The sequence below is a fragment of the Eulemur rufifrons genome, chromosome 27 (genome assembly GCF_041146395.1).
Source record: "Eulemur rufifrons isolate Redbay chromosome 27, OSU_ERuf_1, whole genome shotgun sequence".
Taxonomy (NCBI): domain Eukaryota; kingdom Metazoa; phylum Chordata; class Mammalia; order Primates; family Lemuridae; genus Eulemur; species Eulemur rufifrons.
The window spans coordinates 23,621,101-23,639,740 of NC_091009.1; the positions used below are offsets into that span (position 1 = coordinate 23,621,101).

General features: G+C 43.0%; 1 protein-coding gene across 4 annotated transcripts in view; it reads left to right on the top strand.

Annotated features, from left to right (window-relative positions):
• The window catches only part of INTS7 (integrator complex subunit 7), a 42,343-nt gene extending 34,221 nt beyond the window's left edge, over positions 1 to 8,122 (top strand). For 2 of the 4 annotated variants that reach the window (XM_069459290.1, XM_069459294.1), the window contains 4 exons: positions 1,039 to 1,171; positions 3,195 to 3,293; positions 4,628 to 4,813; positions 7,432 to 8,122. In XM_069459290.1, coding sequence (XP_069315391.1) covers positions 1,039 to 1,171; positions 3,195 to 3,293; positions 4,628 to 4,813; positions 7,432 to 7,719 — 706 coding nt within the window. In that variant the 3' untranslated portion in view covers positions 7,720 to 8,122. The remainder of the gene's footprint in view (positions 1 to 1,038; positions 1,172 to 3,194; positions 3,294 to 4,627; positions 4,814 to 7,431) is intronic. The other 2 variants (XM_069459292.1, XM_069459291.1) reach the window with 2 other exon arrangements.
• The last annotated feature ends 10,518 nt before the right edge of the window (positions 8,123 to 18,640 follow it).

The following is an 18,640-nucleotide window of genomic DNA, read 5'->3' on the forward strand; positions in this document are numbered from 1 at the left end:
ATAAAGTCCATCATAAAAAGGAGCTTCACTTCTTGTCTTATTGCAACTTAAGATACAGTACAGAGGAGGGAACAGAGCGTTGGAGCCAGGCAGACCACGAATCCCTAATCACTCACTCCTAGCTCTGTGAATTTATTTCCTCTCCCTGAGCCACATACGCACAAACTGTAGGTAGATAATTATGCCTTTTTCTTAGAGTGGTTGTGAAGATTAAATGAAATACCCTGTGTAAAGTACATCGCTGAAGCGCCTTGCACTTCCTAGGCATTAAAGTGATACTAGGGAATAGTAAGAGTGGCATTATGCCCAGCGGATTTAAATTACCTACATTGCATTGTCAAAAGTTTAATTAGAATGCAAGAGAAAAGAATGCCTTCTTTTCTCACTTACAATATTTTCAGAAATGTTGGGGGATTTGAAGCAGTAGAAGGAAAAGGAAGAACTCTAGGTTAAAGTTTTCCCAGCATGCTTTGTATACTAGCTTTTTCCTGAACATTCCTGTCTGTGCATTTCACCTCCATGCTTTAGGTTCATGCGATTTCCCCAGCCATGAATGCCCCTGTACTTTCCATCTCTCCAAATCTTATTCATCCTAGTGATTTATTCAAGACCATTCTCTTCTATGACATTCCTCATCTCCATCCGTAGTCTGATCTATTGTTTATATATCTTTATTAGTAATTTGGCACTTACCTGCTGGCTTGGTTGATAGTTACCTTTTCAAATGTCTTATGTCTCTTTCACCTCATGTCAGCAACAAGGTTTAAACACTGTCATTGTTTCCTAACAACCAAAGTGGTTAAGAATCACATAACTTGAAAGTCAGATCTGGGTTTGAATTCTGGCTTGCCGCTTACTAGTAACATGACTACAGGCAAATTACTTAACCTTTCCAAGCCTCAGTTTCCTCATCTGTACATGAAAATAACTTTACTATTTTAAAAATTAAATGAGAATCTGTGGAAAGTGCCTGAAATTGTTTAGGCATTAAAGTAGTTACTATTTTGATTGCTTAATTGATGCTGATCTTTATTTCAGTTTCCAGGAATATGGAACTATGGCTGCAGCCCATGCTGATAGTGAATACGAGAGAAGAATGATGTCTGTATATAACCATGTCTTGGAGGAGGTGGAATCACTCAATCGGAAATATACTCCTGTTTCTTATATGGCAAGTGGCATTTTGTTTTATTGAGCTTTTTTAATGTGGAAGTGGGTTTTTTTCCTCATCTCTAGTACTTAACTGTGTGTGAGCTCAACAAGTTAACCCCTCTGTGTCCATTTCCTTATCTATGAAACAGGGTTACTACAGTACCTACCTCATAGCACTGTGGTGGGGATTAAATGAGATAACCCATGAACACACTTAGCACATCTGTAACTGCTGCCTGGCCACATGACCATATAAAATCTCTACCAGAATGCAGAGGAAACTTTTCTTTTTTAACAATGTAACTGAAGTTGCAATAGTTCTCAACCCTGGCTACACATTAGAATCACTTTGGGAGCTTTTTAAAAAATACACCAATATCCAGGCCCTACCCCAGACTAGTTAACTCAGAATCGCTGGAATTGAGGCCCGGGCATTCGTACTTTTAAACACTTCCGGGTGATTTTATCATGCTGCCATGGTTGAAAATGACTGGCCAACTGGAACAGAAAGACCTGGGCTTGTAGTCTGACTAGCAGTAAATCAGTTCCTGCCAGATGGTGGCATTAATGTCTTTTAGTTTACTTTTCAGCCTTTAGCCTGCTGAGTCTCTGCTGCCTATGGCACCCTCAAGCACTGACTTTTTATTAAATCTGCTCCCTGACTTCCCAGTCACAGGCCAGACCGACACACTCTCATGCAGATTTTCTCCTCCCTCTCTGACCATTGCCCAGTGTCTCAGATCAGACTGTCAGAACAGAATACCATAGACTGGGTGGTTTAAACAACAGACATTTATTTCTCACAGTTCTGGAGGCAGGGAAGTCCAGATTCAAGGCGCCAGCCCATTCAGTTCCTGGTGAGGGCTCTCTTCCTGGCCTTGATGATAGCCACCTTCTGGCGGGTCTTCATATGGTGGCGGGGGTGCGGTGGGGAGGAGTTCTAGTCTCTCTTGCCCTTCTTTAAGGACATGACCTCCGCACATACCACCATATTGGGGGTTAGGGCTTCAACATATGAATTTTAGGGGAACACAGACATTTAGTCCATAATACCTGATCTTTGAACTTTACACTTTGGAGAGTTTCTCTTCCCCTGCTCACACATTAGATGCTGACATTCCCTGTAGCTGTTTCCTGGCTTCTGCTCTTCTCGTTCTGTACCCTCAACCCTTACCAAGTATTTAGAGTGAATTGGCAGGATGTGTCCTTAAAGAGTTAGATTAGATTTAACTAATTTCAAATTAGATGGGTAATTTCCTTGACACACTGCTTTCCATGTCAAATTCCCAGTAGTAGTTGCTGAAGTGACACTGAGATTGGTTGCTTAGGGAGATTGTAAAGACTGTCTTTGAAGGAAGTACATCTCTGTGAGATAGTGATTATCTTCGTATCCCTCTAAACTCCACCGTAAGAAATCAAATAGATGCTAAACAGTAACTTCATTCTGATGGAGTTGAATCACTGAATGTAATGAAGAGAATGGGAAGTTTCTGTCCAGGAGACTCAGTGTAGAGAAAATAGCCCTAGGCTCTTATGGAGAAGGTGTCTTCCATATGCGTTTTCCAGACAGATAAGGAGGGGTAGGGAATCTCAGGCAGAGACATGTTCAAAAGCAGAGATGTGAAATAACATGGTGTCTTTGAGAACAGCTGTATTGCTGCAGTGTAATGTACAGACTGGGGATTAGAGGTGAGAGTAGAGAGGTGGGCAGAGGCCAGACCACTAAGGCTTCGAACACAGTATTAAGGAGTTTGGACTTTATCCTAAATTTGCAGATTGCTTGGCCTTAAAGGATGTAGATATTCTCTTTTCTGTCATTTTTTATTGAATATACTTGAAAATAAAGTAAAATCTGTAGTTGTACTTCTTGGCATGAAAGATTTGGTAGATAAGCACCGCTCCTTCATGTTGTGCTATTTCCCAATTGGTATGTACATGTGTAGTAATCTATATGAGCATCTGTAGCTTTAAACTGAATGTACCATTTGTTGATGAAATTGAAAATTTATTACCATTTGATTTCATTTCTTTTCTTCCCCCAGCACACAGCGTGCCTCTGCAATGCCATCATTGCTTTGCTGAAAGTTCCCCTTTCATTTCAGAGATATTTTTTCCAGAAACTGCAGTCTACCAGCATCAAGGTAATGTAGGAAGAATGCTAAGGTTAATCTAGGTTTAAAAACCATCTTTTGAAGATTAAGTGGTACATAATCACACTTTAGTGTCTTACCTTTGGTTTTGATAAAACCTTACAGCCTTTAGTTACAAGCCTTTCCTCCCTTTATCAAGTGATTTTGTGAAGGGAATGGGATTTGTGAGTTAAAACTCTCTCCCTTTTTAACTGTCAGTGCCAAATGCTATGAGACAGGCTTTTGGTTAACTGGACTCTGTCACTTGTCCCTTACCTCCAGGAATAAGTTAATGGGTTTTATCCTACTAGCCTACAAGGATCTTGAGCTGAGTCTTTGTGTGATCAGCCTATTCAGACCCAACCTAGAATGAATCAGGTCCAGTAAAACATCACCAGTCCTACCTCCAAAGCACTTGTGCCTTTGAATAACAAGTTTTGAGGGGCTGGCCAGTGAATAGAATTAGTATTTTGAAGTGTTTAAGCCACCCAGAATTCAAAAACTATTTTTGATTCAAAAAATGAAATTATTGGAAAAGAGGAAAATTGTCATTTCTGAGAGATTTCTTGGATCATCCCTATCAGTTAATGTCTTCAGTGAACTTTTGCATCCATTCAGATGCTTTTAGTTATAATTAACAGAGCATTCCATTTCAGAATTTCCTGAATAATAAGGAACTTGATTATCTAGATAAGAAGTCCTAAGGTAGAATGTCTCCGGGGTTGGTTAGTGTAGTAGCTCAACAACATTATCAAAAAGACTCGTTTCTTCCATCTTCTCATTTAGCAAGACTTGAGCTTTCTGTAATTGATGTGTATTCGAAATTTTTCATACTTTTTTAAAAAAATTGCTCTAATGAGAGGTTTAAAATGTCATTTGGTTCATTTGTGGATATTGACTTTTTTATACCATGGTGACTTCCTTGTGGAGGTAATTGTAGAAGTTCATTTATATTTGAATTTAGTCTATTTAAAATTACCTAAGACCAAAGAGACCAGCAGCTGGACGTGAAAATTTACATAGTGTATTTCCCTACTAGGAAGTGGATCACTGTTAAAGAAATACCCCACCAGAGAAACTAGAACAGTGCCTTTGCTATTCTGTAATTCTCTGTTACCCTCAAACAGAACTGAGATTTGAGACGAAAAACACAGTGGTATTTTAAAGGAGGCATTAGGACTTTAAAGGCATGTCTGCCTGGTTGGCCCACCATGGTTGGGGGTGCAGAGGTAGGGGGTGCACACATGCGAATGTGTTAGCCTGTAACCAGTGATTAGCACACACGTGTTCATCAGAAGGAAGCTCGCTCTTGGTTGTTGGCATTTATTTGAACGTTGGCATTCCAGCTGGCTCTGTCACCATCCCCCCGGAACCCTGCAGAGCCCATCGCTGTCCAGAATAACCAGCAGCTGGCGCTAAAAGTAGAGGGAGTGGTTCAGCACGGATCTAAACCTGGACTCTTCCGCAAGATTCAGTCTGTCTGTCTGAATGTTTCCTCCACGCTGCAGAGTAAATCTGGACAAGACTACAAGGTAATTCAGAGAAGAGGCAGAATTGTGATACAAATTTTATGCACTCATTGATGGGAAATTTCCAGTGTTTTTTGTGGTTAAGCAGATTGCAATTACACCTCCAACACGATCAGATGGACAGAAATTAACAGCACATCTTGAGGTTTGAGGGGGCTAATAAACAACACTTCTCTTTTCCCTGCCTGAATCAGTTAATAGACAAAGCATCCAGGCAACAGATATCAAAATATGAGTTCTATTACTGTTAAGCTGTGGGAAACCTAACTCAGGTGGCTGGCAGCAAGGACTTCGCAACCTTAGACCTCCAAATTGAATTTTCCTACCCAGCATCAGCCAGTACATATGAGAGCCTGCCTCGGTAACATGTATGGCAGGGAGGAGTACTCTGATGCCCAAAGAAGGCAAAGAGAAGGTACTTATCTTCCCATGCCTAGTTCCCACCATAAAACTTACCAATCAGTAAGACTCACCTCCTCCCCTGGAGGCCAGTACTGCTCATCTAATGAAAGGTCCCTCCCCATGGAGGGAAACATCAGGAGTAGAGTGTGTCTCCCTAGCCCACCCAAACCCTCCCCCCAAAAGCATACTTCTGTTTATTTTTCTCTATCTTAAATAAATGTTAGCATTTTTAAAAATGTATATAGCATTAATATATAGCGGTCAGATAAAGTACAATCTTGCCTTAAGAGTGTAACCCTAGAGATTTGGTACTTTGAGAAGTTATGAGGTAGGTAAGCAGTAACCAAAATCAAGCTTATGTTAGTAGCCAGAGCTAAGATGCTGAATCTGTGCCCATGAAATACCAATGTTCTAAATACAGAATGTTCCTTTCTTTAGATGTCTCTTTCTAATTCCCTGGTGGTTTAGCCACAGTAAATCGAGCAAGAACAAGTCCATAATTGTATTAGCAGACTTGTTCAGACACCCAGATTGGTTGTGTCCGGGTTTGTTGTGGCATGTTTGAACTGAGGTCCCATAGCAAGGAAGGGGTTATCAATGAAGGTATAAAAAGAGCATTTAATTCTCTTCAGATGTCTTAGGTTAAAAAGCCAAGGGAAGGTCTGGTTTAGGCTGTCACTACTTTCTTTACTGTGGCAGTCTGTCCACTCCCTGATAAGGCTCAGCCTTCATTCTCTGTTTTTCCTCTCCTTTGACTTCTGTGACACAAAACATGGCACCTTGTACCACTCAGTAAGTATTTTGTGAATGGTGAAAAGAACAATTTACTGTATTTACAATATAGCTGTTACGGTTGGGTGATCTCTGCTGTCACAGAAGGTTGTGATGAGAATTTACGTAGTTAATTTATCCCCTTCTGCAGCTCGCTCATCACTTTGAATTTGAAACAATAACTATGATTCTCTTTGTTTCTTGTATATAATTTCTGCTGTTAAGAAAAAAGCATTTAAACCTAGAAGCACCGGCCTTCTGCTTGTTGACTTACCTCTCAAGGGGCATTGATTAAAGTCAGAAGCTGATACAATAAGCTGTGTAGTACATGATTGTAATATTTCTCACAGTGAGTTTGCAACTTGAAATGCAGCCTTTCGGGATGACCATTTTGCCTGTGCTTACTTCTGGTCCTTTTAAGGAAATTCTTTGGTAGGCATATTCTTTAGGGAAATAAAAACCCTACAAAAGCTGAAAGTGAGGGGGGAAAAGTATCTATACTATAAATAATTCTAAGATATAACACTGGTTGATGACTTCAGTTCACTAATGTTACAGATAAATATCTCTGGAACATTGACCTCATGATAACTGCTCATTGAGACACAAAGCAGAAGGGCACGTTTATATAATTAATTATACTACAGAAACACACGTAAACATAGAGCAATCTGGTCAAATATCCATTAAGATTTCCTTTATTTGCATTCTCAGAATAAGTCTTTCTTACCGTGTTTCATCTTGCATACAAGTAAGAGTACACCAGCAGATTGTATTCTAGTCTTTGAAGGACAAAGGCCTAAGTGTCTGGCTAAATAAATGAAAGAGCCCATAAATGTGTTTTATAAAATACCATACTACCAATCTGAACAAGACACTGATTATTAAGTGAGCAGTGTACAAGTTCTGAAGTTAATTTGGTAAAGGAGTAGGAGCCATTACATTACTTAAGTAATACAAAATCAGACTAACTAGGAGAGAAAAACCTAACTTAAATTGACATAGTGTTACGTTCTTTTTCAACCTCTCAGATTTTAAACTCCTGGAACAGGTGGTTTCATCCTGTTTCTTCAGAATATCTCATCACAGACTAAAAAAAGATAGGGATTTGGAGATGGGGTCAGGTAAGCAAGGAAGAGAGGCCAGCATGTAACGGGGTTGAAAAAGGCTCTGGAAGCTCATCCTCCTGAAGGACAGTGTCACTTAATAATAGCTCAGAGTGCAGGCTCTGGAGTTAGCCTGCAGAGTTCAGATTCCAACTCCACCACTCGTTAGCTATGGAGAATTTACTTAACCTCTCTGCCTCAGCCGCCTCATCTATGAAACAGGGGTGATAGTAGTACTTATCTCTTGGTTGTTTCCAAGGACTAAATAAGCTCTTAAAACAGGGCCTGGCTAACCGCTGAATAAATGTCAGCTATCGTTGTTATTTAACAATTTCATTCCAGATACCCATTGACAATATGACCAATGAGATGGAGCAGAGGGTTGAACCTCATAATGACTACTTCAGTACTCAGTTTCTGTTGAACTTCGCTATCCTTGGAACACACAACATCACAGTGGAATCTTCAGTGAAAGATGCCAATGGCATCGTATGGAAGACTGGTCCCAGAACTACCATATTTGTAAAATCTCTGGAAGATCCTTATTCCCAGCAAATTCGCCTACAACAGCAGCAAGCGCAGCAACCATTACAACAGCAGCAACAACGAAATGCCTACACACGGTTTTGACCTTGTGATGATGCACTACAGACTTCAAAGGGATTGATCAAACTGGCAGAGTTTCCTTTTTCATAGGGGTTAAATATGAAAGTTATGTGGAGTCCATTTATCGTTACATTGATTTCTGTAATATGATATTTTGGAAAATGGGTTTTTTTCCCTTAAAAATTTAGTTTGAAAATGAAAAATAATTGGGTTCCTAGCCAGCCAGCAAGACTTTTTTTCTTGTTCCTTCTTAAACCAAATTCCTTTTTTTTTTTTTTTTTTTGAGACAGAGTCTCGCTTTGTTGCCCGGGCTAGAGTGAGTACCATGGCATCAGCCTAGCTCACAGCAACCTCAAACTCCTGGGCTTAAGCGATCCTACTGTCTCAGCCTCCTGAGTGGCTGGGACTACAGGCATGCGCCACCATGCCTGGCTAATTTTTTTTTTTGTATATATACATTTTAGTTGGCCAGATAATTTCTTTCTATTTTTTTAGTAGAGATGGGGTCTCACTCTTGCTCAGGCTGGTCTCAAACTCCTGACCTCGAGCGATCCACCCGCCTCGGCCTCCCAGAGTGCTAGGATTACAGGCGTGAGCCACCGCGCCGGGCTTAAACCAAATTCTTTATCTCATACTTAACATTTTCATTGTTTTGTTATTGTTTTTTCTTTTGCTGAGCTTTTTCCTTTCTTTCAAGATAAGTCATATATTGAGATCATTGAATTAGTAAGTTTGACTGCTTCTCTTCCAAAATACACCGTCTGCTCTCTGACACAGGCCTGGAATTCTGAGCTAGGCATTGGGAAGTTCTGATCAGTTGGTGCAAGGTTTATCCGTGGTAGTAGAAAATGAGTCCTTCTAGAGATGGATTTGAAAGTGTCCCCTGCAGAATCCAGTCTCCTGGATTATGAGAACCTACAGTCTAGCAGGATTGAAACATCCTGTTGTATTATATCGGCCACTTATCTGTCTCTTTCTGTGCTAAAGCAATTTTAATTTATTGTTTTAGTATTTAATTGACCCAAAGAACAGCTAGCAATTACATAGAAAAATTGGAGATTAATTTGGGGTTTTTTTTAATATGTGTGTGACTGTGTATAATACAGACATTTTACATTATTTCTAAAAGTTAAACCACATTTAATATCTTAATGTTTTAAGTTGGGGGGGCAGATCTTTTCCTTTGACTGGTTTGGTTTTTACTTGATGAGTTATATAATGTTAGAAAGAGCAGTCTCTTTATAACACAATCTCAATTAGTTGGGATGCTCAGGGAATAGACTTTTCTGGAAAGCCAGAAAACCCCTTTTTTTCCTATTTTAATACTGGTTGAAGACCATTACAAAATAGAATGTACTTTCTCATCTTAACAGAGTATACTAGATACAACTTAACTGTTCCTTAATTGGGGATCATTCAGTGCTTCAAGGTCATGATTCTTAACATTAGGGATCATAGGGCTGCAGATATTGATGATATAGGCAATTGGGTTGGATATAGTTCATAAGATGAAGCAGGGTACATTCCCTGGAATTTCCTTTTTAAATAAATCTCCCAATTTCTTTGCTTGTGTTTCGCCTTTTTCTCTTCAAAGTCAACATTGATTCAAAGGAAAATGGAGACAGTTAAAGAATGAGGGTCTTTTTGCTTGTCATGTGGCCTCTGAGAGTGAGAAGTGATCGGCGACTTGGGTCTCTCCAAGACCGTGTGCCTTCGTGAGCTGTTGCCCCAGCACAGCACCTTGTACTGCTAACAGCCAGAACTTCGTTGTAAAACATGCACAAATGTATGGTGTCCACCGTGAATGACATCCTTTTAGACACAGCCCAGTTGTATACAGTGTACAACCTGTATGGTCATGTCAGCATCTGGGAACATACGCCTTGGGGAAAACTGCCAGAGTGGTGTGCAGGACTCCTCATCCTTTTACCAGATGTGGAAAGAGCTGAACCAGAAAGCCTGGGTTCTACTCTTAGCTCTGATCAATGAGCTTTGTGACCTGGGGCAAGTCACGTTACCTTTGTAGACCTTAGTTTGTCTGTAAAATGATTGAATTAAACTAGATTTCTAGACTCTAGCCTAGAGTTTTAGTATCAGGTGACTGAAAAACTAAAGACAAAAAAAGGCATCTGGGGGGAAATCTTTTTAATTTTTTTCTAATTAAGTGGCTGTTTTGGGGATTAAATTTTACAATGTGGGTGTCAAGTTCCTGGTACTATTTCAAGGTAGAATTATCCAAAAAAGAAGCAAATCTTGGAACCCACCAATTCTCTTTGAGACCTTCTCAAATTTTATTAATATGTTCTTTAAAAATGGCCTTTAATAGCTGTAATTATGGTTTTTGGTTTGGTGTACTATGTGCCTCTGGCACAAACTTGGAAAGAAATTATTAAAATAAAAACAAACCCAAATAGTTTGGAGTATGAAAATATTAATAGCTCTATGAAGCAAAAAAGACTTTTATTTCAGTATGTCTATTAGGTCCAGGATTAGAATTCTGATTTTATGTTTGGTATAGTATCTACCTCATTTTTCGCACCAGCTGTTGAAGAGTTACTTGTGCTGGGGGGAAAACCGTGTTTATAATTTCAGCACGACACTAACGAATGAAAAAAAAAATACTCAAGGAAAGATGCAGAAAAGAAAGATATGCATACTAATCATGAAGTGAGCATGTTTCCTGCATTTAGAAATGTGAACAGTAAAGGGCACTGGCTGGTTGAGTCTAGAAAGGCCTCGATTTCGGTTAACCGCGGTCAACTGCAGTATGACAATATTATATACAATAAGATATTTGAGAAAGAGACCACATTCACTTAACTTTTATTACAGCATATTATAATTGTTCCATTTTGTCAGTTATATTGATAATCTCTTACTATGCCTATTTTATAAATTAAACTTTGGCATAGGTACGTATGTATAGGAAAAAAACAATCTATGTAGGGTTCAGCACTATCCATGGTCTCAGGCATCCACCAGGGTAGAACGTGTCCCCCACTGATAAGGGAGACTCCTGTATAGCCTGGTGACTGAGCACAGTTCGGAGCCACACTGCCCAGGTTCAAATCTTAGCTCTACCTTTGTGACAAGCTACTTAATTCTCTCTATGCCTCAATTTCCTCATTCCTAAAGTAGAGAAACATCATAGTGCTTCATGGAGTAGGTGTGAGAATTAAATGAATTAATATAGAGTTTTATGTTAAGCACTTAGAACATACCCGGCACATAGTAAATTTATATATGTGTTTGCTATTATTATCACTACTGTTATTATCCTCCTTAGTATTTTTCACAGTGTTAGATGAGTTCTTAGTCTTAGCATTTTATTTCTTCAAAATAAAAATCACCTTTCTCTGCTACTGAACACATTTAAGCTATCTTACCTCCTATTCATTTTGGATACATTGAGTAATGTTGACCCAAACAAAATGGAATTTCTGTCTACTACATTGATGTGAATTATTGAATTAAAATATTTAACAGCATACACACAAAGAAAATGTATTCCAGCTTAAACTAAGAGATCTTCTGGCAAGATCTTTCTAGCTCAAACCAACCAGGGGGCAGGTAATTTGCACCTGGAAGACAAAAATCACTTTTCACATAAGATACTGTTCAGAGAAGGACAACCAAACCAGATCCTCAGACTAGGGTCCCAGAGATGTCAGTTTAAATCCTATTTACAAGACTCACCTGTCGTCAGCCCTTAGATAGGTCACTTGCTCAACAGAATATTGAGAATGAGATGACCTGCCGCTTGGTATGTATAGCATAAGCAATGCTAGCCAACAGAACTTTCTGTGATGATGGGAATGTTCTAAACCTGCACTATCCAGTACAGCCACTAGCCACATGTAGCTATTGAGGACTTAAATAATGGCTAGTGTGACTGAGAGGCTGAATCTTTTATCTACTTTAAATTCACTTAAATAGTCTCAGGTTGCTACTACCTATAGAATTGGACGGTACAGATAGAAATGAAGAAATGAAAAGATTATTGCCTTAAGACCTAGATAACCCTTAAGGAGGGTTAGGTAAGGGAGTCTACATTGGCATTCTTTGACCCACTAGAAGTTCCACGTGGAAGAGTAAGTGGATGACAAGGAAGGTATTTAGCGTTTACATGTTTGCTTTGCTTCTGGTAATACAATGCTGTACAATACAGTACTATGTTGCTCAACCCAACCTGATTCTTTCCACAATGCTGCCTGGGGCTTAGCCTTTACCGGTCATATAGACATTAAAAGTATGATGGGATATACTGAGAAGTCCAGAAGTCTGATGAATTAGCTTAGATTTCCTACCAGTAGCACGCCAGCAGGAAGTTATGGTCTTCCTTTCAATTTCTTGCCCAAGAACACAAGACCTTTAACACCATGGGCTGTATATTTTATTGGCTCTGCTGAAGCCAGTCCCTTACCCTGTGGTATCTCCAAGTCTGAAGTACTATGAGCAATTTAATTATGAATTCTAATTAGGATTTAAGCAGAGCATGTTGTGTTGTTTTCCTTTTTAAGTAACATACGAAGACCTGGAGTCATTCGTTTCCACATTCTAATGAAAAATGCTAAATTTACTTTTTTCAAATCTACAGGCACAAAACATTTTGCAGTCTGTTTTTTTTTTTTCTTTATCCTTCTGCTTACTTGATACTCTCTCCCAGAGCAATTCTTTCCTGCACAGTCAAGTTCGTTGTGCAAGAAATAATTGTCCTCTTTTATTATTTAGGTCTGGTTAAAGATTGAAACTTGGCTGAGTAAGTTCGAGAAATGTCTCACAGATCATGTCTGCAAGTCTAGCCTTTGTATAGTGAAACTTAGTGGGCAAACTAAGACTAAAAATATTTTTTTGCAGATTTTGTTTTTAGTAAAATTATAAAAGTGGAGTAATACAAAATGCATTAGAACAGTCAGAAAAAATGAGTATCTCAAATACCCACCAAAGTCAGGACGTTTTAAGGAAAATCAGGTGGTATGCAGAGAAGAAATACTCTCTAACTCAACTTTCTTTGGTTTCCTTGGAGATTTTTCATTTGTGGGTTTTGATGAAGCTTGTTTGTGGCAACGACTCAAAAGTGTTTAAAGTAGAACATTGGGGCAAATAAAATAGAGCTAAAATAGACTAAGGAATTACGAGAAGAGACCAGTGTCTAGTTGTGTTTCTCAAGAGCAAGGAAAGTGAAACCAGGCTCTGCTGCCTGCAGCCTCCCGCCAGCCCCACGGGAAGCAGTGGAGCTGAGGACGCTTTCTGTGTGTCATCTCACCCTGGCGGCGTGGAATTGTAGTGAGGGGAGCAGAGTGATGACGAATTGGTAACACTTGTGTCCCAGCCTTTGCTTGGCCTTCGCACCCCACGCACCAGCAAGAGCAGATGTGGTGAGGAGGGTCACAGGGGAGGCAGATGAGAGGACTACCCTAGAAATGGGGGACAGGGACACTCGCCGTGAGCCCAGTACATTGCCAGGCCTGAGCTGGGGGGTGGGAGATTCGAAAGGAGACCGACAGGGAGAACCCTCCAGCAACTTTGTATTCACGTTTGACAGAAAAAGACCCATTTTTAGAGAATGTGCAGAGGGCTTTGTAAAAGCAATTGACAAAGCACAAAAGAGTGCCGTTTCTGAAACTTGAGAGCATTGCCTTACGTGTAGCAGTCGGAGAGGATCTTAAGCAAAGAGAAAACTGGCCATCGTTTGGCATTTTCTCCTTTTGCAGTGTTTGTAATGCACATGCCCTGCTTGACGTAATCGAAGACAGTTGGGTACTTACTACTTGCAGGCCAAAGAGGGACAAAAGAGCATTTGGGAAAAAAAGATATATCCCTAAAGTGTAAAGTAAATATTTAACCTCAAGGAGGTAGGCGTTTACACTCAAAAATTAAATATCTCATGTTGCAGACACTACTGCTGCCTCTGGCCAGGCTGCTGGATGACTCAAACCCCTCAATGTTACATTTCAAGGTACTAAAGCATTAGGGAGAAATAACTATAATCACAGAATCACTTAAGCAACATCAGATCCGTCTACTCAGTGGTTCCTGTCCCCCGGGACGCGCAAAAGCATATTAACCCTGGCTAGAATTGTTCTTTCTCAGCAAGTGAGCATATCTGGAATCTCTCCTTGAGGGCTCTTCACACAGGAGAGGACCCACGAATCTGTCCTAAGTACTATTAATAATTCCCCCTGCTACCCGTGCCCAAGTAGCTGGCCAAGAGCAGCTGATGGAAAGAGCACTTTTTCTTCATCCTGAACACCAAAGGTAATTCAGCTGACATCACAGGATGCTGCGGCTTAGTCAGCAACATTTGTCTGGGCAGGAGTTTGTGAACTTGGACAGATTTCCTAGATATGCCAACGGCATGGCCAGCAAGGGCACGAACAATTCGGAGAACCAGTACCTTTGATTCATTCAGCGATGTTTGTTGAACACACACGGTACAGCAGGCACTGGGAATACAGTGATTGACAAGCTCCTTGGGCTCAGAGCTACGCCACTCCCTCATTTTTGCGGAGGCCACAGGAGGGAGGGTAACGAGAAACCCACTCTGGCCTTGACTGTGCTGGGTGAGCCTGAGCTTCCTGGGGCGGTTGATCAAGTTCTGGGGTGAAAGGGGAAAGTAATGGGTTTGGACAGGACTAATTCAGGTCAGAGTTGCTGCTGTTCCCTGTGCAGCCCTTCAGAAAAGCTCATTCAGGCCGGCTGCGGTGGCTCACGCCTGTAATCCTAGCACTCTGGGAGGCCAAGGTGGGTGGATCGTTTGAGCTCAGGAGTTCCAGAGACCAGCCTGAACAAGAGCGGGACCCCGTCTCTAGTAAAAATAGAAAAAAATTATATGGACAACTAAAAATATATACAGAAAAAATCAGCCGGGCATGGTGGAGCATGCCTGTAGTCCCAGCTACTCGGGAGGCTGAGGCAGAAGGATCACTTGAGCCCAGGAGTTTGAGGTTGCTGTGAGCTAGGCTGACGCCACGGCACTCTAGCCTGGGCAACAGAATGAAACTGTCTCAAAAAAGAAAAGAAAAGAAAAGCTCATTCAGCCCATGTCCTCTCCTTTGGTATTTAACCGTCTTCATAATTCAGTAAGTTTTTCCTTATATCCAGCTACACCACTCACGGCAATCTTAAACCTGATTTCAGTTCTCTGTGTTTGAGGAAGATGGAAAACTCCCACAAAAGCTCAGTCGGGGGAAACAGTTCCCATGAGAATGCGGTCTCCCCGACCCCAGCTATTCTGCACTGAAACCCCCATCCACCCCTCCGGACGCCGCAGAAACACTCGCCCCGATTCCTCCAACCAAACATGGTCCTTTGTGTCCCTCCGTGACCGGTACCGTGCTGTGTACCGTCAACTGCCTGACCCTTAGGGTTGGCTTAAATGCGGACAAGTAGTGCCTGATGTTACCATGTCCTGTTAATGGCAACAAACAGCTCCCGCCACTGTCCCGCCCCACCACCCGTCAGCTTCCTGGCTATTCTCTGAGTCTGTTTCTTTTCATAACATCTCTTTGAGCCTTGGCTTCCTCGTCTGTGAAATGGGGCTAATAACTCCCCTGTTGAAGAGTCGTGAAGATTAAATGCGACAGGCCGGGCGCGGTGGCTCACGCCTGTAATCCCAGCACTCTGGGAGGCCGAGGTGGGCGGATCGTTTGAGCTCAGGAGTTCGAGACCAGCCTGAGCAAGAGCGAGACCCCATCTCTACTAAAAATAGAAAGAAATTATATGGACAGCTAAAATATATATATAGAAAAAATCAGCCGGGCATGGTGGTGCATGCCTGTAGTCCCAGCTACTCGGGAGGCTGAGACAGGAGGATCGCTTGAGCCCAGGAGTTTGAGGTTGCTGTGAGCTAGGCTGACGCCACGGCACTCACTCTAGCCTGGGCAACAGAGTGAGACTCTGTCTCAAAAAAAAAAAAAAAAAAAGATTAAATGCGACAACTCGCACAAAGCCTGGTGCTTGGCAGAGGCCTTCCTCCTCGGTGGCCCGGAGAGCAGTTGGGAAAGACGTTTCAGCCTTACAAAACTGACACTTCGGGTCACCTCTACCTTAGAGAAGGATGACGTTCCAGGTCATTTGAGGACCTAGAAATGACTCAAAGTTCTTAGACTCAAGAGGAATTTATTCCTTTCTCTTAGGAGGAGAGTTTTTCCAGCCCTTGGGCTTCCCTGTCGGCACAAGTCTTGAGCCCTGGGTGGGGGGCCAGGAAGAAATGGGAGAAACGTCACCAGCACAGTGAGCCAGCCCAGGCTGCCTGTCATTCTTTCTGAGTCTTATTTGGTCGACCGCAAAATAAATGGGCTTGTACACAAAGTGAATTGGTGCCAGCAGATCTATTGCGCGTAAGCCCCGTGATTCAATGGAGGCTGAATACCACACTGATCAGAACTCTTTCCCTACCGACGAGGTTTTGGAGAGTTTGCCATCCCTCCCAAACACAGAACACACAGCAAGGAGAACTTAACATTGCAGTAAGAAGTTTAGGCTGAGTATAAAGAAGAACTTAGTGAACTGTGAAAATAATTGTCTCCTGAAAGAAGGAGGCGTGCAGGCTGTGCGAGAGGGCCTGACAACAGGGGGTCCAGCCAGCCACAGGGATATATTTGTCAAGAGCCCTCTGCAGGCAGAGGACGGACTCCGGGACCTCCGGACTGCATTGCATCAGCAAGATCCCAGGGAGGCTGCAGCTGACTGCCCCCAGTCGAGGGCTTTGCCTGGGAGCTGGGGTGAGGCCGGCTTCCCACCAAACACATGCTCTCTAGACTGCAGATATAAATAGCCCCTGTGTGACGCTTTCTGTCCTTAGAGCGGGTGCCTCCAGCCACTGCCCAGAATGGGACAGAGGGAACGGGAGAAGGGTGCACAGAGCAGAAGTGTTGGGGGTGTGGTGGGGTGGGGCCAGGGCTGATGGCTTAGAAGAGAGTGATGGCGAAAATGCTGTTTTCTGTCACCTCCCAAGTATGTGTCTCTGCGTGTCCTTATGAGGTAGGTGTCCCACTTTTGGGGAAGGGGGCGGGGGGCTGTCCGCACAGTGTTCTGTTCCCACGGCCTTCATCCTGGTCCACAGGATGGAGCCTCGTTGTGTCTCCCTGGAATGCTGCTCTCACCTCCTGTTTCTCTGCCACTAGTTTCAGCATCCTCCAAGTGAGCTTAACTCAGCCTTGCTTCCCAGTTCACTCCTTCGCTAAAAAACTTTTATACCCGTGGGTTCTGGATACAGCCAAATTCTTGAGTCTGTCATTGAAGACCCTCCACGATGAGACGCTGGCCTGCAGCCTGGCTTAACCTCCTGACACCCTCTGTATATCCCAGACTGCAGTGCAACTAGCTTCCGGGGCACTCCGTGAGCGCCGTTGCACATTCTTACCTTCGTGGCTTCGCTCCTATTTTCCCTCCACCTGAGTACTCTCCTCCCCACCGTCGCTGAAAACCTGTCCATCCTGCCATGCTGTTTCTGCAGCCAGCACGGCACTCCGTGTCCCCTGCAGCCCGAATCACATTCCGTCCCGTGCAGGATGTGCGGTCAGGCTGCCTGGCCCTCAGGTCACCGTCAGTGGGGACAAATGGTGGCTAATGTTACTGTACCCTGTCGACGGGAGCAAAGGGCTCCCGCCATGATCCCACGTCCTCCCTCAGCTCCCTGGCTGTTCTCTGGCCTCCAGCCCGGTTCTCATCCCAGCTGGGAGCAGCGCTGACTGCTCGGCCGCTGGCCAGGCCCCACGTCCACTGGGAGACGGAGGCGTAAAGCCACCCTGCCTGGGAGCTCCGAGCTCCCGTCAGCGTAAAGGCCAGAGCAGGACCCGCTGGCATCACAGAGGCCAGTGTGGTCCCTGAGTGCCACTGAGGCTCTGATTGGAGGGCTGAGCTGGGAGGGAGTGGGCAGTGACTAAAGCTTACAAGAAACTTAAAAAAAAAAAAAAAAAGTGCTTATCTATCTCTTTCCCCATAGTCATTCTCACCCTCCTCCGGCAACAGCCTCCTCTTGGTCAGAATTTAGAATATGTAGTTGCCGCGGATGATCTGGGTTTGTTTCTGTCCAGGCTCTTCCCGGTCCTCCCTCCCTCCCTCCCTCCTTCCCTTTCTCTCTCTGTCCTCATCTTCCTTTTTCACAAGTGCCTATTACGTGCCAGGCACTCATGCATGTATGCAGCAGATACAGAGTCCCTGCCTTCAGGAAGCTTCCACATGTTGGGCTGGTCAGGGAGCACCCACGGTGCCAAGGTCTAACTGAAGTGGCAAAGTGCACCGAGGGAGACTTGATAAGGACATGCATTGTTATTCCCATAGTCTGAGGAGGTGTGTAAAGCCCAGAAGACCCTGTGGAAGGTGGAGTGAGCAAGGGAGACACCAGGAAAGAGAAGGGCAAGGAAGCGGGAGGTGGCTTCGGTTTCTCATCACGTCCATCCAGCCTGACTCCAGGGCCAGCTGTGAGCCGATTCCTAAAGCTCAAATCTGACGCCTTCGCTCCTGTATCAGTCACCTATTAGGTTGCCCGGCAGCTCGTGTTTTCCATTCATACTCCTACCCCCGAGTGCTGTCATCTACAGCTTCTGCAACAAGCCTTGGGCCACAGGACCCTCCTCTGGCTGGCTGGACCTGTGACAGGTAACCTTGGAAGCCATCCAAGGCCATGCTTTCTGCTCCACAGATAGCAAAAGAAGGCCCGGCTGAGCTCCTGCCCAAGGTGCCCCGAGCTGCCTTTGTGTCCTCATAATGCACAGAAATATTCATCTTTGAGCTTTTCTTTTGGGCCCTCCCCAGTATGAGATCTTGCTATAGTCAGATTTATCATCCACAATGCACTGAGGGGAGGTGGATGGTTAAAGTCATAAGGCAAAGACAAAAAAAAAAAAAGAAACCCTTCAGTCCTTTTACTATCCAGAATAAGATATTGAGAATAGAAAAGGATAGGTTTTGGCTATAAAAATAGACAAGAAAGAGAACA